Genomic DNA, 24,069 nt, shown 5'->3' with positions numbered 1-24,069 from the left:
TCGGCCTGGGAATAGCAACAACACCACAATTAAAGGACAGAGAGAAACAGTTTTCAGACACAGGATACGTTACCTTTATTCCTGGATTAATCATTTGGGGAGCTGACATAGGGAACTATCTTCCCTCACGTATTTTTACTTGACATAAACGAAGGCACTTCTAAGGGTGAAAATTTAGTCCATTCCAGTACAGAGTAAAATCTGCAGTTCCTGGACAGGGAGTTTCATGCCGCCCTTCCTGTACTCTGCATGGACCAGAAGGAACTTCTCCCTTAGTCTGGCACAGAGATGCTGATTTTTCTTGCCTTTCTCCTTTCCCTTCTTCCCATTTCATGCAGAGGTATGAAAAACTAAAAAAGCTCCAACTGGACAGAGCACCAGGCAGAGTGCAACACAGAGAAGCCAACAAAGTGTTGTGGTGGTGCCTCTGACATAAATTTCTATCCCAAAGCAGCTTAGCAGGGATGCCTTCCTCACCTTCAGTCCATTGCAGCTGGATTCAGGGATACCCAACACACCCAGTCACTGTCAGAGTGTTCCCAGGACCCTTCCCAAGAGCCAATGATCTCCTCTGGACCAGGAGCATCTTCAAATTGAACAAGGGGCCAAACAGCCACCACTGGGGTGGGCACAGGCAAAGCAGGGAACAGGGTAAGGAAAAGACTGGCTCTGCTGTCCCAGACCTGTGGCCTGCCCATTGCCTTTTCCTTTCTTGCTAATACTGTATAGATTATAGACCCCCAGCTGCTTTTATGTTGATATAGCTTGTTAGGCCATTTTGGTATATTTTGTCCCCCCAGAAAACCCCACATCTCAAAACTTCTACCAACTACTCCTAAGTAACTTCTCTGGTCAGCAAGACTAAAAATACAAACAAATGAAAAATACTCATCAGCCTTTGGATTAATGCCAGCAGGTAATAAATCAATCTGCTCTGTGTTCAGAAGCTGTGGTGGTGTAACTGCTGACTTTTACCCAAACATTAGTGCTTTTCCAGCTCCTGAACTCAGTAAAACGTGTTTATCCTGTACCAGACACATTCTACATAGACTTAAGTGAAGTTTTCTAATGCTACTTTTAAGATTACATTTTGCCCAAAGCAACATTCCTGGCATGGCTGCAGAGGAGCTGTCTGCAGATCTCTGTACTGACCCAGAGCTGCCTGCACGATGTACAAGGTGCTGGGATAGTCAAACACCAGATCACCCCAAAATCAAAGAAATCACTCAGAACTTCCCTGAATGCTTAGAAGCATTTTGAGTTGTGGCATTAGGAAGAGGAACCATACAATAGAAAAATTGTCCTGGAAATAGATGGCACTGGCTTCCATGCTCAGCACAGACTGAGAGCTGTTGCTTTTGTGGATAAGGAACACTGGACAAGTGATATACAAGTGGAACTTACTGCATTCCCTGCATGTGACTGTTGTGCTCTGGTAGAATCATCTATTCTCTCCTCCTCAGCATGCCTGTCTTCCTGTTTTTCCACCTGGGATTGTTGTGATCCATAAAATTCATTGAAACATTTCCAAATGTCATAAAAGCTTTCTCGACTGGAAAAAAAAAAAAAATTAGATAATGTTCTCACAAAATTCCTGGGGAAGTCAATCTTGTTTCAATTCCTCCAGTCTATATTTAAATTTGTTCTCATGGGATCATTAACACAATACTTCTCTAGAACACAGAGTTTCAGAAGGAGTCTAATTGACCTCAACTGTTTTATTCACCTTTCCTCTTTGTATTCTTTGTGGTAAAAAATGAAACATAAAAAGTAAAACTGCCACCCCAGATGATATCCCAGAGCAGCTTTACTCCGTAAATATTCCTATTTAGGGCCACACAAAGATGGGCCATGCTTGGGTGGCTTCAAGGCACCAGTAACAGTGGGTACAAATACACATTCTTATCCAGCACATGAATCACAGCTCAGCATGAATGCTCAACAACTGAATGAATTTTAAGGAATGCTGCTGAGGGATTTTATTTTCCATCCCCTGAGTTTTTCAGAATGATCCGCTGGGAGCTGTTCAAATGAATCCCATGAAATGTGGCACTCAGCCAAGGAACCACAATCACCTGTGCAGATGTGTATCACTGAGGTGTCCAGCTCTGTTACCAACTGACCCTCTCACAGCATTAGCCTTTGCTATACAAAACATCACACCTGGCAAAAATCATCCTGGAGATCTGTGAAAAGGAGAAGGGGGAAAAGATAATAGGCTTCCAGAGTGACTTATGGAAGGATGAAGGCAAGTTATAGCTTGTTCTCATCAAAAATAGATAAAAATCCATATTAGTTATAGAATCATCGAACCATCAAGGCTGGAAGGAACCTTTGAGATCATCAGGTCCAACTGTCAAAGACAAACCTGCCAGCACGAAGGCAAGTGTGTTTCTTCATTTGATTTTTTAGGTCATTCAGTGCAATAAGGAAGTTGCTGTGCTTTAATTCCATGTCTGTATATTTCACAACAATTCGCCTTAAGATATACCTTTCACCTCTGCTGGTAACACAGATTACAAATGTGTACATCTAAATTACTTTGAGAAATTTTATCAACAACATTTTATGGTTTTATTATGAAAGAAGGCTACCCACATAGATTCTTATTGCTAGCAAATCAATTTGAAAATAACATACCTGAGCTGATGACACATAGCTAACAGAAGAAACATGCTCATTTTTGTCTGATTCAGCATTCTAATAATGACTCATTTTTAAAACTACTGCAGGAAGGGCATGAAGAATGTTTAGAAAAATCTGGTTGTCTTTTAACCATCAGTAGAATAAAATAAGAAAGGCTAGAAATTATTTTTTCCCTGCAACGTAAGGCTTTTGAGACTTCTGGAGATTTCATTTCCTTATTTGCCACACATGCTGTTATTTTCACACTAAAGGCAAGAAATGTTACAAGAAATAAGTCTCTCTGAGACGTTTACTACGAGTTCACACAAAACCCACCCTCGCTCTCAGATGGGAAAAATAGATTCAGCATCTACTGACTCTACTCGCTCCAGTTCACACCAAGTTTTCACATGCAAGAGTAAAGCTGTGTTGTTTCCACTGCAGCCTGCGCTGCTGGAGCCAGTCACAGAACAAGCTGGGAGCTCGGGCTTGTGACCTAATGAGAGTTGACCGAGTATCGGAATTTGTTTTCACAGCACGGGCAGTACCGACGGAAGGCATTGAAACAAAACTTATTCCCTAGCCAAACATTGGTGAGAGATGCCCAGAACACACCTGGGGTGCGTGAGCCCCTTGTATCTTCACGGAACGTTTAAAACAAGCTTGGGGTAAGAGGAACAGAAAGACTCCGCTGTCCCAAACGCGATCCCGTGGGTGTGGGCGCCCCCGGCGGGCGGGGACCGGGGGAAGGCGGCCCCGGGGCAGCCTCTCCCCGCTCGGGCAGCCTCTCCCCGCCCGCAGCCCCGCTCCGCAGCCTCTCCTCTCCCCGCCCGCCGCCGCCCCACGGCGCCCGGAAACAGCGGCAGCGGCGGCGGAGCGGGGCTGCGGCTTCCCCGCAGCCATGAGCGGGCTGGGGGCCGCGGCGGGGCCGGGCTGGCGGCCGGACAGAGGCGGTGAGGGCGCGGGCAGCGGGCGCAGGTGGCGGGGGATGGAGGGACGGGACGGGAGCGGAGCGGAGCGGTCCCGGCTGCCCCCGACCCGCAGCCCCTGTCTCTCTCTCCCCCCGCAGGACTCTCTCTCCTTGCCGAGGAGCCGCACGGAGCCGCACCTGTGGATTTCCTGCAGGAGCTGCCCAGTTACCAGTCGGCGCGGAGGCGCCGCGGGGGCTCCCAGGAGCGCCGGCCGGCCCTGCCGAGCACCGCCCGCAGCATCGGGACCGCGGGCAGGGCGCTGCTGCCCGAGAGAGGCGAACCGACCGACCGCCCTGCCAGGGAGCACCCCAAGTGCATGGCGGAGAAGAGGAGAATAAGGTTAATCTTCACGCGTTTCTTCCTTGGTTTGGTTTTTTTTTAAATGACTGTTTCCCAAGTACAACCCAGGTGCGCTGGGAGGCTGAAGCAGAACCGAGTTAGGCTGTAGCAGAACTGAGTTTGGCTGTATTTGTTTCATCCTGTGGCATGTGATTCTGACAAGAAGGTGCCCGAGCGCTCTTGGCTGGCACGAGGGAGTCGCTGACTGGGGGCAGAAGTAGGTTGAATTGGAAGAAATTAGTCAAAACTGGGAAATACCTGTAGCAAACAAACGGATTTCTCAGTGTTTTCCGTTTTGCTTTTTTGTTACTTTTTTCCCCCCCAGGGTTTTGTGCTTTCAAGGGTCACTGCGAGTTATCTGCATGAACACACCGCCCCCACCCCACCCCCCGCTGCTATGCGAGTACTGCTGCTCTTGAGTCTGCTCACAGCTCCTACACTTTGTGCTGTGCTCTCTCTGCTGTGGCTCTGTACAGTCGATAGGAAGCTTCCCAGGACCTTTGCTTCTTTTTATCTTCCCCCGCCTCATTCATTTTTAAATGACTCTTTCCTGTGCGCTGTCTGCCCCCCGGTGATAACCCCGGAGGGAGGGATTGCAGACCTTACTCTGCCCCGCCTGAGTTTCAGTGCTTGTTATCTCATGTCTCACTGCTGGGCTGAACGCTGCTTTGAGGACAGAGGATACAGGATGTGGTTTTGCACTGTTAGAGAACAGCTGCACCTTTAAATCAGGTACATTGTAGTTCTAGTTATGAGCCGTGAGAGAGGTGGAAGTAAAATTAATGTCTGGTACTCCAGAGAGAGCAAGAGCTGCTCTATTGTGAGAGCAGTGCAAACAGCCTGAACCTGGAGTTTAACTCTATAGCCTGTACCCAAGAAACAGTAGAAGATCTAGGTCATAGTAAAGACAAGTGCTCAACTCCTTGAATTTTTATCTGAACTTGGGTGTCTAAAGTTCAGTTCTTCAAGAAAAAGGAACTGCAGGAGGAGTGGAGTTACAATGTCCCAGGCTTGTTTACACATGTTAGCACGGAGAGATTCTGGTGGGGCTTCTTGGCACTTCTACAGATCCGTGATCTGCATTTGTGCAGCAGCTGCCAGCACAAAGTGCTTGGCATGAGCTGGGAGCTGAACACTCAACTTCTGTAGCTGAATATGCAGCCCACGCTTCTATTTAAAATGCAAACTGAACACGGGCCAGCAGTTCTGCAGAATGGAAAACACTGCAAACTGCAGCCTGTAGTTTCCACAGAATGAAATCTCTTGAGAGGAGCTGTATTTGCTCTTAAAGCTGAGGTCATCTGCTGCCTGTTCGATTGTTTGTATAGGTTTCATTTGATTTCCTGCCAAAATGCTGGCAGGATGAGGAAACAGGCAACACAGAGCATACATGGCAGTGCATCCCTTGGGCACATGAGTAGGGTTGAGTACAAGTCTTTTAAAACTGAAACCTTGGTACCCCAGCACCATGTCCTCACGGGCATTTACTTAATTTCTGCCCTTTTTCAGTGGCATCAGAGACTGGAACAGAATTTGTTACATACAAGTCCATTTTCAAGCTATGTTTCTGTAAAGTTTTGTCTGGTTTTAAGGTTTCTTAAAGAAACAACAAAATGAAAACTCTGAGCCACTCAGAATTCTCCTTTGCTGTTGCTGATCAGGCATCAATTTTTAAAATGCAAATGTATTCATAGAGCATGAAAATCCATAAGTGAGTGGTTAAAAGTTACAGATAGTGGCACATTCTCATAGTTTGTTTGCAGCTAGTTATTTGAACAGTGCATCCCCAGAGGTGTTGGCAAAAAATGTTTTCTCAAATTCATTGAATTGGCACTTTCCAGCAAATTTTTCAATAAGCTATTGTTGTCAATTGTTGGGGGTTTTTTCCTCCAAGAGAGGTGAGTGTTTTTCATGAGAGAGCTTGCCCTATTTGAATTAAGGTGATATTGCCATTATCAGCAGGATCAGATGGGGAGAGTTTGTGTATGTTACTTTAGCTGAAGGCTGCAGGCAGGCTCCATTCTGTTAAACTCTGTTACATGGAGTGAAAAATTATTTCTTGTGCTCAGTAACAAGTATTTCTGGATTCTTAGGGACTCTCAACAGGCTGAAACAGAACATTTATCTAGATGGAAGAAGTGGAGAAGAACTAGCAATAAATCACTGAAAAAAGCACTCAATGAAATCAAAGGCTTGTCATCTTACCTGGTGCTTTGGCGACACGATATTCACAGCATAGAAGGTATTTCTTGTCTGATGTGCATTTCTCCTCTGGAAAGTTGCTTCTGTTCTTGGCAGTTTTACCTGTGTGAGCATAGTTTCAGATATAACTACATGTGATTAAGAAGTTACTCTCTTCCATATTATTGCTGAATGTAAAATCCATGATATGGTAGAAGGAAATATATTTTAAAAAATTATTAATATGTCCACCCTGCATTTCACCAAGTTATCTTGCTGAACGTCCACAGTACTTAAAACTAGCTTTAACAATGTTTCTTCAGTTCAGTGAAAATAGTGTTATTAATCTGCTCTCTCTGTATTTTCAATGGTTTTATCATCTTGATTATTGGCACCTGTTTCTTTTATTCCCAGGGAAATTTGGTACTGGCATCCAGTCCTACTTCTCCTTCCTGCGCTTTCTGGTCCTGCTGAACTTTATAATTTTTATCCTGATGTTCAGTTTTGTTACTCTTCCCACCATAATTTCTAAATATGGAATATTCAACAGCACCATTGCTTACATTTCTCCAAAGAACATAGGTAAACATCTTCTCTGTGTACAGCTGTTGTAAGATTCCCCCTTTCCATCAGCTTCTTTTCCACTTCCCAGGAAAAAAAAAAAAGCCTTTTTATAAGTGTGACATGTTTGAATTAACATGATCTTGCAGTTCAGTGGGCATTACCATTTGAGTGACTTTTCATGCATTTCTTTTGACAGAGGATGTCTGCACAGTTTATGAACCTAGTGGTAATAAGGGACTTGTTTACTTCTATACTTACCTCAAAGATTTGCTCAGTGGCACTGTAAGTAATTTGTTTGTTTTTTTAATTAAGTGTCTCACATAGCATTTAAAATAAAAAAAAAAAATTGTGGAATGAAGCTTTGATACTTTTGAAAAATAGTGAGGCAGATGCATCACTGGGGTATGTTATCTCTGGGAAGGGCAGTTTTCAAACTGACTTTTACTGAGTGACCACAAGGCCTGGCTGCTCACGGGCCAGCCTGTGCCTCTCCTCCCCAGCTGCTATCCCTTGTTATTCTGGAGCACACTGCCTATTGTGCTCTCTGTGTAGGGTCCCAGTGTCTGTGTCCTGCAGCTCTTTGATTGGAGAGGGGAGGGATTTTAAGCACACAGTGCCTGCATTACAGTGTGGTGGAGGCAATGGCAGTATTTAGAAGCTATAGACTTGTAGCTTGCTGGGGGCCCTAATTTTAAATTTACAAAATGATTGCTTAATACCAAGTTGGATTTAATGAGACAGTTGTTGCTGCTTTTACAAATTCTATTTCAACTTCATTTTCACAGGGATTCCTTGAATTGACAAGTTTGTTTTATGGCTATTACTCAATAGATGCTGTATGGATCAGTGTCATGAGGTACAACTTGCCACTGGCATACCTGCTGGCTACATTTGCCTATCTTGCCTTAAGTTTCCTCTGGATAGTAAAGAGGTAAAAATGGTGGTGTTATCTTTTTACTGTTACTTTTTGCACAGTTTACACTGTATTTGTGCTTGAAGGGAACATACCCTGTTCTAGAGCTGTTGATGTGGAAATGGGGAGCCTTTTGCTTAAGGGTTCAGTGCCACAGTAGCCTTTGGTGTGCTTGGGAAAGAGTAAACTATTTGAAGTATCAGTTTTTCATATGTATGCATACCTACAAGCAAAAGCCCCTCAACTATACTGAATTTGTTGGAGGATTTTCTTTAGGGTTTTTTGGTTGAGTTTTATTTATACCATCTCAGCTTCCTCTGCTGTGTCTGGGTGAGGTGAGAAGATGTGACTGTGATGAAATGCAGGTGGGAATAACCTGTATCAGGGTCAGCTGCTGCAGAATCTCACACTGACAGTGTCCTAGACACTGGCTTGTGCTAAGCAAAGGTGACAGTTTGCTCATAGAAGCAGTAATTTAGTCTTTGATCAGCCAGATTTCTTGTGTGTGTTTTTCCTGTGTATAAAATACATCTCATTAATTTTTCTCTAGGTCTGTGGAAGGCTTTAAGCACAATTTAGTGCACGATGCAGACCCATTTCAGAGTTACTGTAACAAAGTCTTTGCGGGCTGGGACTTCTGCATCACAGATCCCAGTGCAGCCCGGCTGAAATACCGCAGCTTGCAATACGAGCTCCAGGTCAGTAACTTGTCTTTTTGTGATTATGGTTTCATACAGCTTAGATGGCTAGGAAAAGAGATGTGTGTAATTCTGCAGATAATGGAATCAAGTTAAGAAGGATTGAAATCCCTCGTTTTGGGGGTGCAGCCCACATCCTCTTGCGTGCTTTCTAGGTGGCTGGAGTGCAACATGAGAAGAGTTGGTATGGATGTTGCTGGCCCTTCCCCCAGGCACTGGGGACCCACGCCAGCCTGTTAGCTGCTTGTCTTATCTGCCTCTTCCTCACACTCCAGTCCTGCTTCCTGTGTTAGTTCTGCATAGTCCAACAGGAAAAGCTGTCCCAGCTGTAGGCAAAACCCTGCAGGGATTAGTTTGAGTGTCCTGGGGTTTAAGCATGCAGTGCAGTAAGCAGTAGTTTGGGGAGAAATAAAATCCAGATGGTGCTCTTTGCACTGTTTGAGATTATTGTTGTAGTAAGAAGATACAGAAAGATTTTCCCTAGGTGTCTTTGGCACACATGCACATACAAAATGCTGATGCAGCTACAGATTTTCCAAACCATAAAGCTCTGAAAAGAATCTGAAAGGCTCTTTTGGTAAAACAAGGAGCTTCTTTTTGCTCTCTGGAAGCAGAGATTTGTGTAGTAAAAAAATTACCTTTGAGAACATGCTTCCACTTCAAACCACAAAGCAGTAATTACAGATTTCATAAGTTACAGTGAGTAGCCTTCTGCACTAGTGAAGTTCAGAGCCATCTTTTTTCACCATAGAATTGGAATCTCCTTTGCATGCTACACTTTTGCCTTCAGAACACACATCTTAGAAGAGCTAGCCCCTTAATACTGTTTGATGGGCATAAATCCTCAGAAAATACACTCATATGGGTGTTATGTGAGTTTGCCCAGGTTAAATTATTCTTCACTGTATCTTTATGTCAGTTAAGGTGAAATACACCAAGTTTACATGACAAGCTGCTCAAGACTGTCTTTCATTCTTTCAGTGCCATCCCTCAATTTTCCTTCACAGAGAGTAGAAGGAATTTTGAGCCATAGTGATAAGGGCCAGTTACTTACCTGCAGAAGTAGTGAGATGAGTGACTGGTTTACCCATTTCAGAGTTTAGTATAGAACTGATATCAGTCTCTCTCAACAAACTGTCTGTCCTCAAGGAAATGTGTTACTGATACAGTAGAGTAAGAGGATTGCAGGACACTTGTCTCTGGATACAGAGCCTTCAGCTGAGGCTGAGCACACAGGGGCTTCCATTCCTGCATGGACCTGTTTTGTCAAAGACACTCAGTTCTGTGTGCTTGGGTGGGGGCTGGAGTGACTCTCCTAGAATAGGCTACACATTTGCACTTCTCAGGGGTAGAAGACATGGTGTTAAATGTTGTATGCTGCACCAAAAATCAACATCTCTTTTTCCTCTTCTTTGTAGACAGACTTGCAGGAAGAAAAACTGAAGCAAAAAATAGCTGAGAGAACAATGGAAGAAAAGTTACGCATCTACTCTCTGAGAATATTTATAAATATAATTGTCATTGCCATTTTATCAGGATGTTTTTACTCTATTTATAGAGTAACTGTCTTCTCTCAAGAAAGCTCCAATGTGAGTATAAGAAATGACACTAGGACAGATTTGGTGAAAGCTGGTGATTACAGCAAGAGGAACTATTGTGAAAGAGTCAAGTATCTTAATATAGCAGACATCTGAAAATGCTTTCTACAGACTTACAATTTTTTTAGTAGATGAGAACAAGAAAGATTAAGAATCATTTGCCAAAAAAGCCTCCTCAGTAATGTCTTCCATTGCTGCAGAGGCTTCAGTGTTGATTGCCTTGGAGCTGACAAGAGGATCAGCCTCACCAGCCTTCCCTTGTAACTGTGCTCACCTCACTGTGATCTGCTGGGTCTGGGCAGTGAACTGGCTGGGAGGGCTGAGCTGTTTCATGATCAGTTTCACGTGATCTGGTTCCTGTCAAAAATGCAAAAATGCACTTCAGGGGAAGGCAGAGTGAAGATTATGATCTGTCTTGTGGCTTGAGTTACCTCTGTGTGGGGAAACAGGAAGGCTTTGAACAGAGCAGTTTTCAGAAGCAAAGGTTCTTGCGTCACTAGCAGAAACAGATTGGGTGGGTTTCACCTCCAGCAGATGGAAAGAGTGGTTCAGAAGCAGAACAAAGCAGACAAGATTTTGGTTGTGACACCTTCACAAAAGAATTGACTTCTCTGTAGGACCCCAGGGATTGATTAATCTATTAGAAATGGGGACCATCATTTTTCTCTCCCCTGTGTAAGTTGCTGGTGTGATGGACTTAGCTGTTCACAAGGAAAGTTGTGCTCATGGTGGACCTAACTGAACTTCTGTAAACTGCCAGGATTGCACAGACAGAAGCAGGACATGGAGACTAAATGAGTTTTTGTGTCAGAGTTATTGATTGAGGGCAGAGAAAAGGACCACACAACACTGAATAACACTGAATAAGGGTTGATATCTTGACCTTGGCTTAATGAGCAGTTAGAGGAGCTAGTCAGGGGGGTAGGAAAGTCAGGGAAGCTGCTTGGCACCAGTAAGAATAAATTGAAGTTGGAATAGTTGTAAAACCTGGTAGCTTTGGCGCTGGTTAGCAACAGTCAGACACAAACCTTGGTGAGTTGAACCTCTTTAAACAGAAGCTTTGAGGAAGCACAGAAATACTCTTCCCTGGAAGGGGAGGGAGTTCCTGGTGAAAAGACCAGGAGAAAGCAAGGGTGTGTAGCAGCAAACTGCAGAGAGAGCAGTGATCAGGCTTGTATAAAGAATAGAGATTTGTTTTCTGTGAAACTTGCTTGTCTAGAGGTATTCAGAATCAGCCTTGGGTCTGCCATTCACATTATACCTGGTGTTGACTCCTGTTGCCTGGTGCAAATGTCAGTGGAGGATGAAGACAGAGAAAAAGGTGCTGCCTGAATCCTGGACAAAGCAGGCTGCTGTGTAGTTGGAGACAGCATGCTCAGGAAGGTGTGTTTCTCTGGGCATTATGTTTCTCTCATCTCTTCTGCAGGACGTTGACAATGCAAACTCCCAGGTTAATCTCTTAGTGCAGTATTTACCTTCCATGGTGATCACACTGGCCAACTTCATTGCTCCTCTGATCTTCTCATTTCTGATCAGATTTGAAGACTACACACCAGCCTTTGAAATCAAGCTGACACTCTTGAGGTAAAGATATTTTTATTGTGGCCTTGGATGTCTCAACAGCTTGTTCTTGGTAGGCTGTATATGTATTGTAAACATTGAAGCATCAAGAAGTAGAGGTTGGCACTGGAAACCAAGGAGGCATTGTTTGGCCAATGTTTAGTTGGAAACTTTAAATCTGGGAACAATTTGTTTTGATGACAGTGCAGTGCAATCATCTCAGTGTCCAAGTTTTTCTCTTGGTCCCATTTAGCTGTGTGGTCTGGACATCTTCAACTTGAATAGTCAGTAAAGAACTTGTGGCTGCAGAGCTGTGGATTCACTGCTTTGCATGCAGCAGTTCCCTGAATGAGCAACAGTGTGTGTACAGCAGTGACTGAAGCACAGCTTTGCTCAAGGCAGAAGTTAAAAGTTTTGAGGTAAAAGATAGTTCAGTGTAAGAGCTGGTATTTGGCAGCTTAAGATCTGGATTGAAACACCTGAACTCTGCAAGTTCATGCTTTGTATTTCTCATTTGGCCAAGTGCCTTAGAAGGCCTGCAGCTACATGAAATGGAAATGCTGCACACAGAACTGTGCCTTAGGGAATTGCAACCCATTGCAGCATTGAGATCTGCAACTGAAGTGACTAATATAGAAACACTCCTGAGAAAAGAAACAAGGGACTGTAGCCTAAAGCTGGGAAGGTGAAAAGCAATTTTAACTTACTAATAAGGAAAGAAATGTGTTTATTATCAGGCTGGCTGGCTTGTAAAGGTCTGCATGACCCTTTTTTGTTTTAAGGCATCTTTGGACTCCTGCACAAGGTGAGCCAAGTGTAAACATGGCTGTTTTTTGGCATGTTTGGAGTTAGGTTTTGCCTTTTTTCCAGGTGTGTCTTCGTGCGCTTGGCCAATATTGGCGTTCTCTTGTTCTCGCTGTGGAGTCAGATCTCGGACTGTGCTAGTGACAAGTGTGAACCCTGTGGATACAATTACAAACTCTATCCTGTAAGTAGATTTATCTTGCTCTTTAATCATCTGAGCTTGTGAACAGAGATTTGTTTTCCATGAGAGTTGCTTGTCTGGAGGTGTTCAGTATCAGCCCTGGGGTTGCTGTTTGTGCTGTACCTGGTGAGGATTCCCACTGCTCAGTGCAAACAGTACAGCTTTGTTTGTGTAAAACTCTGGTTAGAATTAATCCAGTGGCAGATGATTCCTTAGCACAGATTTTCTGTCCACCATGAGGATTGTCTGAGGTAGCTGTGTTTGGGAGACATTGTGCTACTGCCTTTTGTGGTGTTAAGGCAAGTGGGTTTTCCTCAAATGGAAAAAAAACCAAAAAAAACAAAAAAAAAAACACAAACCAAAAAACCCCCAACCACCAAAACCAAACCAAACACACCCAGTCACCCCCCACCCCACTTCACAGAAAAACCCCAAAATCAAAACAAAAAAAAAAAAAAAAAAAAAAAAAAGTGAAAAGCTTGGCACAGGAACTTTGAAACACTTGAATGTTTTAGAACTTTGATTTAATAGCATTTGAACTTCATGGTGTTAACTGAGACAGTTATTGCTTTAGTGATAGACAGATTTCTCACTTGTTTATTTAGACTGCTAATCTTGTTTTTCCTGGCTTGTTTTTATAGTGCTGGGAATCTGATGTTGGGCAGGAAATGTACAAACTGATGATATTTGATTTTATTGTAATTCTTGCTGTGGCCCTGTTTGTGGACTTCCCCAGAAAGTATGTATCTCTGCTTTTTAAATATATTTTTACAAATGACATATGAAACACATTTTATTTTTCTTGCTTTAAATTTCCCATATTTCTAACCAAATTATTAGTTTTAAAATAAAGCATAAACATATTTCTGGTGGTTCTACCTGTTTGCTATTCAGATGTCTGTATATGTTTTGATATTTGAGAGCTTTTTTCTTCAGACATTTTCTGTTATGTTGTCTAATGCTTAAATGCTAAGTTTGGTGTGTTTCAAATGTGTTAGAATGCATCTAATCTCTACAACTTCAATTTAGGACTAACAGTGTTCTTTGTTTCCAGGTTGTTAGTTACTCATTGCTCTTGCAAGCTGGTTCAATGGTTTGGACATAAGGAATTTGAAATTTCTGACAATGTCCTGGAGATCATTTATGGGCAGACTATTTGCTGGATTGGAACCTTCTTTTCACCACTTCTCCCTGCAATAGCAACTATAAAATACTTCATCATCTTCTATGTTAAAAAGGTAATGAAGGCATGTGGTTGATAAAGGACTGAGTACATCACTATGGTTTTTGTAATGCAGGCATATAGATATGCAGGTGATCTAAAACCAGCAAAAAAATCTAAAACCACCTGTGGGTACAGTAGATGGAACAAGCCAATGATATTCCTTTTTCAATAAGGCTTTGTGCTTTTAACAGAAGGTAGAATTTTGCTTTGAAATCAAGCAAAGTCACATTTCAATTATTACTTCTCAAATTATTTGTCTTTTTTTTAAAGAACAGAATTTTGTGTAACAAAGCTAGTTTATAACACTTTCCTGCAGTAATCTATTTGCTAGCAACACAGCTTAGAATTGGACAAAACAGTGCAAAACTCCTAAAAATTTGGGAGCAGAATGGGAAATCCAAGCTGGGTTGGATGTTTGTGTGATTTCTCACTATCAGAACTTTTGCCCAGTGACCACACAGCTCCCTTTAGCTCTACTTTAGGTCTTGCAGGAGGGGATGTATCCAGTGAAGATGTGGCAGGACAAAGCCAACTGCAGTGCCTTGGATCATACACCAAATGGCTCTGTGCACGTGTGTGAGGTCCTCTGGATCAAATTCTTACACAAATTAGGAGACATTGACTTCTACCAAAATGTGAGGCAATCCTGTCTTAGCCCTTCTCAGCCCATGCACATCAGAGGAGGTGGTTGTGTGGTAGCTGGTGGCATGTTTGAGAATGGAAAATCAGTTGCTGGGGGAAGTATATTTGGATGGATATCTATACAGATGTGCTGATAACAGCTTTCCTCACCTTCCCTCTTCAGATTGTTTTGATACACACACGCAAACCTGCAGCCAGGCCTGTAAGGGCATCAAGTTCCAACTTTTTCTTCCTGGTGGTGCTGTTGATTGGGCTCCTCTTGGCTTTTGTCCCTCTGGGAGTCAGCATAGCACAGTAAGTGACAATTTTGAGTTCTGTGAAGTTGACACTTGTTCTCAGGTTGTCAGTTCTGTAAAAGCAGACACACAGTTTTAGAATGATTAATGGAATAAAATATATAGGGTGTAATACATAAACTTATAGCTTAGTTCATATAAACAAAAATTTCAGTTTTATAGACATATAGGGCACCTTTACTGCATCACCAAACTGGTGCTTGGCTTGTGCTGGATTATTTTATCTTTACATTTTGGTGTAACATCTTTCTATTGCTTCTTTGACAGTATCCCCTCTTCCAAGGCATGTGGCCTGTTCAAGAACTTCAGCACTTCATGGGAAGTTATTCCAGATACAATACTTCAGTTTCCAATAGGTCTGCAGCAGGTTCTTTTTGGCATGGCATCAGAAGCCTTTGCAGTGCCTTTTTTTGTGATCCTTTGGTGAGTACTGTGGAGACTTGATTATGCAGCTCCATTTCCTTGCTTACGGAACTCACACCAAGCATCTATTAAACCAGATTTTCCATTTGTAGTCAGAAGCATCAAAACCCATATGAATCCTCAGCCCTTATGTCTTTGCCCATGTGTTCACACTCATCAGCTTTGTTCCATTTCCTCTTGCACATCCCATATTCAAGTGTCCTTCTCAAAAATGCTAACTGTGAATCCTCTGCAAATTAGTGCTGTAAGCCTTGTGATCACAATTCCTATCCACAAATCCTAGTCTGAAAAATCAAATAAAACTCCCCAAACAGTCATCTTGTAAGAAGAAATTCAATGTAGAATCATAAAATGTTTAAGGTTGGATGTCACCTGTAGAATCCAACTCTCCTATTCAAAACAAGGTCAGGTAGAGCAGAAACTATACCCAGTTAGATTTTTAATATCTCCAAAGATACAGAGACTCCACAACACTGTTCCAGTGCCTGGTCAGTCTTCCAATAAAAAGGGGGGTTTTTAAATTAAGTTTAAATGGAGTTTTTTGTATATCAGTTTAACTAAACTGTTAGCAAATTTTGGAGCCTTATTACTTGATGCTTTCTAAAACCTCTATGCTTGAAAAACCATGTGGCTTGTTTTAGACTCCACTCAGCCCTTCCTTTTGTAGCCCTTCCATTTGTTTATGTGTTCTCCTGAACTTTCTTATTATGTACATTGGAAATCTCAAGTCTTCCCCTTTTGTCTGTTTACAGCATCATTATGTTCTATGTTATTGCCTTGGCTCGAGCCCACAAACGAGTGGTTGAACAGCTGAGAGAACAACTGGTTTTGGTAAGATCTGACTCAACACTTCACTGGCACAATGAAGAGAACTTTAGGGGTACAGAAATGAGGCTTGCAGAGGAATATTGGTATTCATAGTCTCCTGGATATTTGGTGTTTGCAGTGAATAATGTTTTACAAATTACCCAGGAAAAATAACCAAAGCATTGTGGTATTTCTCAGTGGAGTTGATTTTTCTTGGGTACCAGCTGCAGCTGCAACAAGGTCTGGTTATATCAGGCAGCACACATACAGGAGATACTCCCCTGAGAAGCTGTGTCCCTCTTTTTCATCTGTTGCCTTGTTTAAATCCACTTATCTGTATGGGGTTTTTTTCTGCCAAAGAAGAACCTGAATCCTGTGTTTCCTGTCTCCTCCACCATCTTGCACAACCTTCACTTTTGTTTCCTTCTCTGCCCTCACAAACAGGCACCCAACCCCCTACCCTTCTTTCCAGGCTTGTATTTCTACTGCATCTTTTCTGCTCTTGTTCTTGAGTGTAGGCCCAGAGCAGCCTGAGCAGGTGCTGCAAGTGGAACAGTTCACACTAATCAGCCTTTTGGAGAAGGGTGCCAGTGCAGAAATGCTGCTTTGTGGCCATCAAAAGCCACTTCCAGGTTTGGCAGCATTTGTGTGCTGTGATCTGACAAACTGCTGGAGTCAGAACTCAGCCTCACTAATAAGACTTCTCACCTTCTTATTAAATAGCCCATTTCTTGATTTGTGCTTTTAGATATGGCATTTAACAACCTATGTGCAGAAAAACACTACTGGGGGAGATTTTTTTAGGAGTGAGGAATTTAGGAACAAAAGCCTTCCTGCTTTTTGAAGGGTTCCCAAATCAGCTGCCAATTCTTAAAATTCTGCCATGCTTACTTTTATTTGCTTACTCCTGTTCAACTTCATGGAAACATGTTTTTAAATTTTATACATGTGAGATGTTTTTACTAGGCTCAATGCAGAACTGTGAGGTGAGATAAATGAAACCAAGGCCATTATAAACTTGAAATTGTTCAGGCAGTTGAGAGTGTGCTGGGGGAGCACAATGTAGTGAGTGCAGCTATTTAATGAAGAAAGGAGCTGTTCTAGCTGACTTGTATTAACACTGTTCATGTGGAGTGTACTTGTTATTGTGTCTTTCCAGGAGAGTCGTGACAAGATGTTCCTGATCAGAAAGATAGCAGAAGCTCAGAGGTATCCTTGAAAACCACGCAAGCCAAAAGAACTTGACTTCCTGAAACTCCCAGAGCAACAAGATAACAGCAGAAGCATTTGCAGCTTCTAAAAACAGAAGCTGACTGGCACGCTGGGACTGGTCTAAGAAATGGGTGCTTGTGGTCTGAGTCTTTCTTGATTAAGCTGGTGGTGCTTAAGGTTTCCAAAACTTGGAAATTCATCTGATTTATACTGTGGTAGAGCTGTTCAAAAAAGGACACTTTAACTCTGATACACCTTCAGGGTTGTTGGGATTTGTTACATCCCTATTTTTTCAGGGATGTTTGGGTAAAATATGATCAGAACTGAAGGTCTTTTGTACTGTTTTTACAAATTATGCTGTAAGAATCACAAGAGAGGGGAAAGGTATGGTTTTACATGTTTTCAATGCCTTTCATTTGCTTTGATTTTAAAAAAAAGAAGTACATATGGAAGTATTTTGGTAAGAAAATATGGAATGGGTTTGAAATCAGTTTTCTAAATATTTTTAGAGGTAAGGGTTTGCTACTTCAAGAGCAGTTGAACACTGGATAACTGGTCACAAAATGGTTCAGAGAAAACAAGCTGATAAAGAAGAGGTCTGAATAAACACTGGGAGCAGGAAGAAGCCAGCAGGCACAGCTCTGCTGGGGCACCAGCCTCGCTGGTCTGGAGAGCCCTTTCCTGGTTTTGTTTTATTGTTTTAAGTCATTATTATTTGTGTTTTATCCTTGTATGAACATCTTGACTACTGTTCTATGTGTTCTAAAATGTGAATATTTCAGTTAAATTATTGGTTGGCAATACTGTGTGTCAGTACATTTTAATTTCACTTTCCTATCTTACCTGAGCCGCTGGGCCCGTGTGTCCCTGTGGGCTACTAACTCAGTCCTTTATTTAAAGATTGTGGTTAAGGATTTTCTGTACAAAACCGCGTTGCTGGTTTTGAAATGTGCATTAGTCCTCTCTCAATGTGAGACACTATCCTATTTATATAATGTTGTGGAATGTTTTCTGTGCTCATTTGAAAGAAATGACCATTCAATAAACGGTATTTTTTTACCACCCCGCCTCACGCTGCCCGCTCCCTGTGGCTGAGGAACAAAAGCCTTTCTGCTTTTTGAAGGGTTCACAAATCAGCTGCCAGTCCTTAAAATCCTTCCATGCTTACTTTTGTTCGCTTGCTCCTGTCCAACTTCCTGGAAACATGGTTTTGAATTTGATGCGTGTGAGATGTTATTACTAGGCTCAATGCAGAGCTGTTACCGTGTGACGTGAGGTGAGATAGATGAAATCAAGGCCACTGTAAACGTGAAATTGTTCAGGCGGTTCAGAGTGTACTGCCCCCCTCAGGAGTTCCCGCCCTCAGGAGTTCCCGCCCACAGGAGTTCCCGCCCCCATTCCCATAGCAACCAGGACGCGGGCTTTGATTGACAACTGTGCTGACCAATGCGATGGCGACTCCGGGCCAATCAGGATGGTGATAGGGCGGGGGCGCGGCGCGCGGTGATGACGTGATGAGCGCGATGGCGGCGGCCGCGGTTCCGGCTGTGCGGTGCTCGCTGTGGCAGCGCCGGTCCCTCCGCTGCGGGCCGGGTACGGGCCCTGCCCCGCTCCCTGCCCCGCTCCCTGCCCCGCTCCCTGCCCCGCTCCCTGCCCCGCTCCCTGCCCCGCTCCCTGCCCCGCTCCCTGCCCGCCCCTCAGGCCGTTCGGCTCCGCGGCTGGGAGCGTCACCTCGCGTCACCTTTGTGTCTCCGCAGGTCCGCGGCCCGTGCCCGGCGGGGCCGCTCCCCTCAGGCTGTGCAGCACGCGGGGGGCGCAGGACATCAACAAGCCCGTCATAGACCGCATCATCCGCGTGGACCATGCGGGGGAGTTCGGGGCCAACCGCATCTATGCGGGGCAAATGGCCGTGCTGGGCAGGTCCAGCGTGGGGCCTGTCATCCAGGTCAGCGCGCCCAGGAGCGATGCTTCGCTTAATTTCAATTTAATTTACAGCGGCCGGGTGTGACGCATTCATGGCAGAATTATTGTCCAGCTTTTTCTAAGCATTTCCAAACGTGCGGGTTTATAGAGTATGGGACTACTTGGTAAGCGGGTTACCGATTCTACAGTTACTGTAGAATTGTCCTATTTTTAACTTATAGTTCTTATAACTATCCTCGTCTCTCCTTTTTATAATGATCTGCACCTTTCTGCACCATTTCTTCTTTGTGGTTTTACAGTATTTTCTCAGCTATCACATTATATGTGGCCTGAGCTCTTCTGGTTTTTATTAGTTTTATTAGAAATGTTTACCTCTTGTGGTTTTATGCTTCTGTGTGATCTGACTCTTTTGCAGCAAATGTGGAATCAAGAAAAAGACCACCTGAAAAAGTTCAATGAGCTCATGGTTGCATATAGAGTTCGACCTACTGTTCTGTTGCCTTTCTGGAATGTAGCAGGTTTTGTTTTAGGTGAGTTCATATAATTACTGTTGTTGTTATTTTGTGGGGTTTTTCAGTTTGTTAAATTATTTGTTTTCATTGTATTGTGTCTGGCACCCCAATGCCAGGGGCTGGAAGTGCTTTGCTTGGGAAGAAGGGTGCAATGGCTTGCACAGTGGCTGTGGAAGAGAGTATATCAGAGCACTACAACAACCAGATCCGAACTCTGATAGAGGAGGATCCAGAAAAGTACAAAGAACTATTGCAGGTACTTAACCATGACTTAAAAGTAGTTTTAATGAATTTACTGAATTATTCAATGTGATTTAGTCTTTTTAAAATAATATGCTTTTAGAATTTGCAGTGGATCTTTTTGTTCTGTCACTTAGAATGCTGAAGTCGGCAGAAACTATTAAAATAAAGGGATGCTTTTTCCTTCAGCAGCACTAAATTGATCAAGCACCAAAATTAATACATATGATGGATTATCTTCAGCATGCTTTCAGTAAAGCAGTGTTTCCTTTCCGTATGAAACTGGTTCATTTCGAGCCTTGCTGGCAACCAGTGTGTTCAGTTGTGCATAGTGTAACATGTAGCAAAATCTGATTATTCCAATGTATCCTATTGTTACAGAAATTGTATGTGAAGTAACCAGGGTTGTGCTGACATGTACGAGGGAAATATCCTGAAGATAATGATGTAATGAAACAGACAGAGATGGCACAAAATAAAGAGAAGAAATCCAGGCAGTGAGTTTATTCACAGTGCTAATATGAGGAGAACTAGCAAGGACACCAAAAGCAATGCAAACCTGTTGGGCAGGGACAGTGCCCAGGTGTCTGTGAGTGCTGAGCTCTTCATTAAGCAAGGAGAAAATCCTCTAAACCTTTTGGTCCTAGCTGAAAAATTAAAAGACAAACAGTTGTTCTTTGGAGTATGCTAGAATGGACAAAAGCCTGGTTAGCTTAGGGGAACACTCTTACTGATTGGCAAGGCAGGGACCTTAATTCCTGTATTCAAATTGTCAGAATAATGTGGGGGTGTGAAACTAGTCAGTGTTAAAAGTTACTGTGACTATAGATTTTTTGAAACAGTGAAAAAGGTAGTGATATATTAATTAAACAGCAGCTTGAACTCAAAAACTTCTTTGGAGACCACTAGAAGAACTTCAGGATAGGGGAATGCTGTAAATAATTCCCTTCTTGCTGAATTGGAAGTTCAGACCTTTGAGAAGTTTTTGAGAGACCCTGGCTTGCTGTGGTGCACACAATGCACAACAACATGTGTTTTTGTGTGCTGGCTGCCTTGGTTTCTCTGCAGAGAGGGCTCAGTAGCTGCTGTTTTTCAAGGTAATAAAGCAGTTCCGGGACGAGGAGCAGGAGCACCACGACATTGGGCTGGAGCACGATGCAGAAGCTGTGAGTAGAATGTTGATGAGTGATGTCACTGAGCATGTGGATGTGCTGCTCTTACTTCCTCACTTAGGCATTGGGGGGTGGTTCTTTGAGAAGCAGAAAATAAGGCTCCTGATACTCTTTCCCAAAGATACAAATAAGGATGTCCTTTCATTTTTCTAGAGCAGAACTGAATCTGTTGAAATTAATGTCAAGTGTTACAGTGTTTTGATTTTTTTTCCTAAGAGGTGTCCTCTGCAAATTTTTAGATTTTCTTTGAATTTCAGTTTAAATTAGATATTTTTGAAGCTAGGCTAGTAAGTGCTATCCATACATACATTCCCAGTGCTGGGAACTTGAGGCATCATCTTATTAGGAAGTGTGAAATACTAAACTAAATTCTGTGCACCCTTGGATACTCTATGGAATGTGTGACTTCTTCTCCTATTTTTTTCTCTTGACTTACATTTGTGGAGAAATGGAAATATTCTGAAAAGTTGATAAATTTTAATTTAATTTTCTCTAGGATAGATTAGACTGCAACTACAGGTGGGGTTTTCTTATGCATGTGTTTTTACTTTGATTTTTTTTTTTAATTGTGCTTACTATTCCTTATCACAATCTGGCTCAAGCAAAACACTTCAGTAGATGTATTAATCTTTTATTCTTTTTACAGACACCAGCTTATTCTGTTTTGAAGACAGCCATACAACTTGGATGCAAAGCTGCAATATTTTTATCAGAAAGAATTTAGTTATATTTTCTATAATAATCATGGCAATAAATTGGGACATAAAAGCATATGGAAATTGTGGAGGACTCAGCTATTTTGTTCAGCCTTTTAAATTTTTCTGCACTAAGCACTTGATTCAGCCATCCTTTGTCACATTGAATCCCCATTTTAAAAGTATCTATAATTAAAGTCAGTTGAGCTAAATGTGAATAAAGGTGGCAGAATTGAGTGAGTCTGTGTGAACCAGACCTCCCTGTTCAAAGACTGTTCACAAGGTGGCAGCAAATATGTATATACATGGTTTATATGTACAATATTTGTGTATGGATGCACACACACAGAAATAACTACATTTTCTGTTGCCTTCAAATTTATGTGACTTGAAATAAGCTGGAGCAGCTTATTTTAAAATAATACTGACAAAGAAGAATATTTTTTCTATTTTCAGGGTGAATGAAGTAATAGTAAATATTTATTTTTGTCCATCTTGAATAAAAATTGTTATTATAAGACCAGTTTTACTTAAGGACTTCTTTGTGTTTTGGGGTGGGCTTTTTTTCAGGCACAGTTCCAAATTCTTTAAATAGAATTTTATTTACTGTGTTTGGGTTTTTTGTTGGTTTGGGGTTTTTTTGGTGGTGGGGATATTTTTGTTGTTGTTTGATATTTTCTTGTGTTTGTTTGGCTTGCATTTTCTTTTACCTGAGCATGTAAGGAATTGATCCCTGCCATAAGGGAGTCTCACTTGACTTGCCTGAGCTCCATACAGTTGTGAGCAGTGGGCATGAAAACTCAAGTTTACTGAAGGTCCATCTTATTACACTAATGCAATATCTTCCCTAATTTCACCAGTTCTCTGAGCAAAACTTACATTCAGCAGATTTCTTGCCTTAATTTCTCTAAAATATTCAATATGCATGTGGAAAATTCCCAGGTAATTTGGAGGAAAGAGGAATCAGCACAAAAGAATGATTAAAGTGGTTAGAGGAGTAGCAAGTGGGGCTGGAAGCTTGTGCAGTGCAGTTGTGTAAGTTTTTGGTAATTGAGTAAAAGAAAGAGAAAAGATTGCTGGATGAGTAGTCCATTGTAAGGCCTTTCATACCAGGGGTAGCATGGGATGGCACCTTTCTAAGTGCATTATGGCAGGGGAGGGAGGGCAGGGCATGGTGTTTTTGACTCAGAGCTGCACACTGCATGCCCATAGGTACAATGGTCTTGTGACATAAACTGGAAACTGAACCAGGCAGTTGCTGCTCTTTCAGCCATTACATCAGGGTTGAAAGCTGGACAAGGCATCTGTGGGGGTTTCCTAGAGCTGGTTCTCAGCTGAAGCCTTGTATTCTCCAAGGCTGTGGTTGCTGAGGTTCTCTGAGGATGTCTGCAGTGCTGTTCAGCAGTGGCAGGATTGGCCAGTGACAGAGAGACAAGCTCATGTGATTGTCCAAGATGTGAGACCCCTGAGACCATCACACACTGCTCACTTGGGGCAGCAGCTTTTGAGAGACAAATCTCATGTTAAATGTATTTCGTTTGGCCAAGGGCTGGAACATCAAATACCAAGAAATTGCCATGTGAGGCCTGTGTTTGGTCATATCTGCTGTAATTGAAAGTGCTCATAGAGAGTTCTTTGTCCTCAGCAGCTGAGCACATCCTGCACATTAGAGGATATCAGGCAGTAACACTGTCTCCAGCTGCAAGCATGAAATGTGAACTGAGAGATCAAATCTGCTTTATGCTCCTGAGCAGGATTTGTTCATTCTCTAATGGAGCAGATTTCTACCCATCCATTCAAGTGTGGGTGGGCTGTTCTGCCACTTCTAAAGCTTGTGCATTTTCCTGCTCACTGGCAGTTTACTTTTTTTTGTTGCTGTTTTACATAGAAAATGGAGTTGCTTTTCATTTTTCTCATGGAAAAGGGAGGTTTTTTCGTTTAAAAACCTGTTTCAGATTTTGAAAGGCTAAAAAAGTCGTAAAAGGTTACAAAAGAACAAGAGGTGCTTAGTGCTGTACAATTCTATTGTACAGCTGCTGCAAGGCTGTAGTTACTTTTTTGAGTTGAGGCAGAACTGAGCTGAGTAATGCCATCCATCCCAGCAGGCAGAGGCCAAAGCATATAGCTTATACAAGTCTGTTATCACAGTGATCCTCAGTGAACCCTGGTTGTGTTGACAGGGGAAGGGGAGCTTGGATCAGAGAGGCTGTGAAATGCTGCATTTTCAGAACAGGGAGTGGGGAAGATGGCAGGGTCTTCACTGTGCCTTTTTTGTGGCTTCCTTGTAAATGATAAAATGCACACATAATTTGGGTTTTAAAGTATGCAGTGGGATGAAATCCTTCCCCTCATAGGAAGGTGGTCTTTTTTAGCTCTTGTGATAATCCAGGGCTTGATCCCAATTGTCTCCTGCAGAAGCAGTTGTATTTCTCAGTGAGGAGGAGCAGCAGGTACCCATCTGTGTGTGTGCAGGGCTTTAGGCTGTTAC

The 24,069-nt window shown here is 42.6% G+C and overlaps 2 protein-coding genes and 1 long non-coding RNA gene across 3 annotated transcripts; 2 read left to right on the top strand and 1 right to left on the bottom strand.

Moving 5' to 3' along the window:
* Positions 1-1,466: 1,466 nt before the first annotated feature.
* On the bottom strand, positions 1,467-3,387 carry LOC130259296 (uncharacterized). Its single transcript, XR_008841612.1, has 3 exons — positions 3,241-3,387; positions 2,076-2,186; positions 1,467-1,552 (listed from the first exon to the last, which is right to left on the bottom strand). It is a non-coding gene; the product is annotated as an uncharacterized LOC130259296 (long non-coding RNA).
* Positions 3,388-3,414: 27 nt separating this feature from the next.
* Positions 3,415-18,101, top strand: TMC7 (transmembrane channel like 7). The gene is made up of 16 exons (XM_056503440.1): positions 3,415-3,578; positions 3,695-3,935; positions 6,029-6,177; positions 6,531-6,698; positions 6,877-6,962; positions 7,466-7,611; positions 8,144-8,291; positions 9,710-9,880; positions 11,316-11,473; positions 12,320-12,437; positions 13,076-13,173; positions 13,489-13,672; positions 14,465-14,595; positions 14,865-15,020; positions 15,773-15,851; positions 16,987-18,101. The coding sequence occupies exons 1-16, from the start codon at positions 3,527-3,529 to the stop codon at positions 17,044-17,046; spliced, it is 2,145 nt and encodes a 714-aa protein (XP_056359415.1). The 5' UTR covers positions 3,415-3,526; the 3' UTR covers positions 17,047-18,101.
* Positions 18,102-18,540: 439 nt separating this feature from the next.
* COQ7 (coenzyme Q7, hydroxylase) lies at positions 18,541-22,104 on the top strand. The gene is made up of 6 exons (XM_056503609.1): positions 18,541-18,632; positions 18,797-18,984; positions 19,378-19,492; positions 19,591-19,730; positions 20,812-20,880; positions 21,533-22,104. The coding sequence occupies exons 1-6, from the start codon at positions 18,554-18,556 to the stop codon at positions 21,608-21,610; spliced, it is 669 nt and encodes a 222-aa protein (XP_056359584.1). The 5' UTR covers positions 18,541-18,553; the 3' UTR covers positions 21,611-22,104.
* The last annotated feature ends 1,965 nt before the right edge of the window (positions 22,105-24,069 follow it).

This window comes from Oenanthe melanoleuca, chromosome 14 (genome assembly GCF_029582105.1).
Source record: "Oenanthe melanoleuca isolate GR-GAL-2019-014 chromosome 14, OMel1.0, whole genome shotgun sequence".
Taxonomy (NCBI): Eukaryota; Metazoa; Chordata; class Aves; order Passeriformes; family Muscicapidae; genus Oenanthe; species Oenanthe melanoleuca.
This window is presented reverse-complemented; position numbering and strand designations above follow the sequence as displayed.

Excerpts from the sequence above, each read along its gene's own strand:
- TMC7 (XM_056503440.1), top strand. The coding sequence starts at position 3,527 with ATGAGCGGGCTGGGGGCCGCGGCGGGGCCGGGCTGGCGGCCGGACAGA. Across the intron at positions 3,936-6,028 it reads GCGGAGAAGAGGAGAATAAG|GGACTCTCAACAGGCTGAAA; the intron begins GTTAATCTTCAC and ends CTGGATTCTTAG. Across the intron at positions 6,963-7,465 it reads AAGATTTGCTCAGTGGCACT|GGATTCCTTGAATTGACAAG; the intron begins GTAAGTAATTTG and ends TCATTTTCACAG.
- COQ7 (XM_056503609.1), top strand. The coding sequence starts at position 18,554 with ATGAGCGCGATGGCGGCGGCCGCGGTTCCGGCTGTGCGGTGCTCGCTG. Across the intron at positions 18,633-18,796 it reads GTCCCTCCGCTGCGGGCCGG|GTCCGCGGCCCGTGCCCGGC; the intron begins GTACGGGCCCTG and ends GTGTCTCCGCAG. Across the intron at positions 18,985-19,377 it reads GCGTGGGGCCTGTCATCCAG|CAAATGTGGAATCAAGAAAA; the intron begins GTCAGCGCGCCC and ends ACTCTTTTGCAG.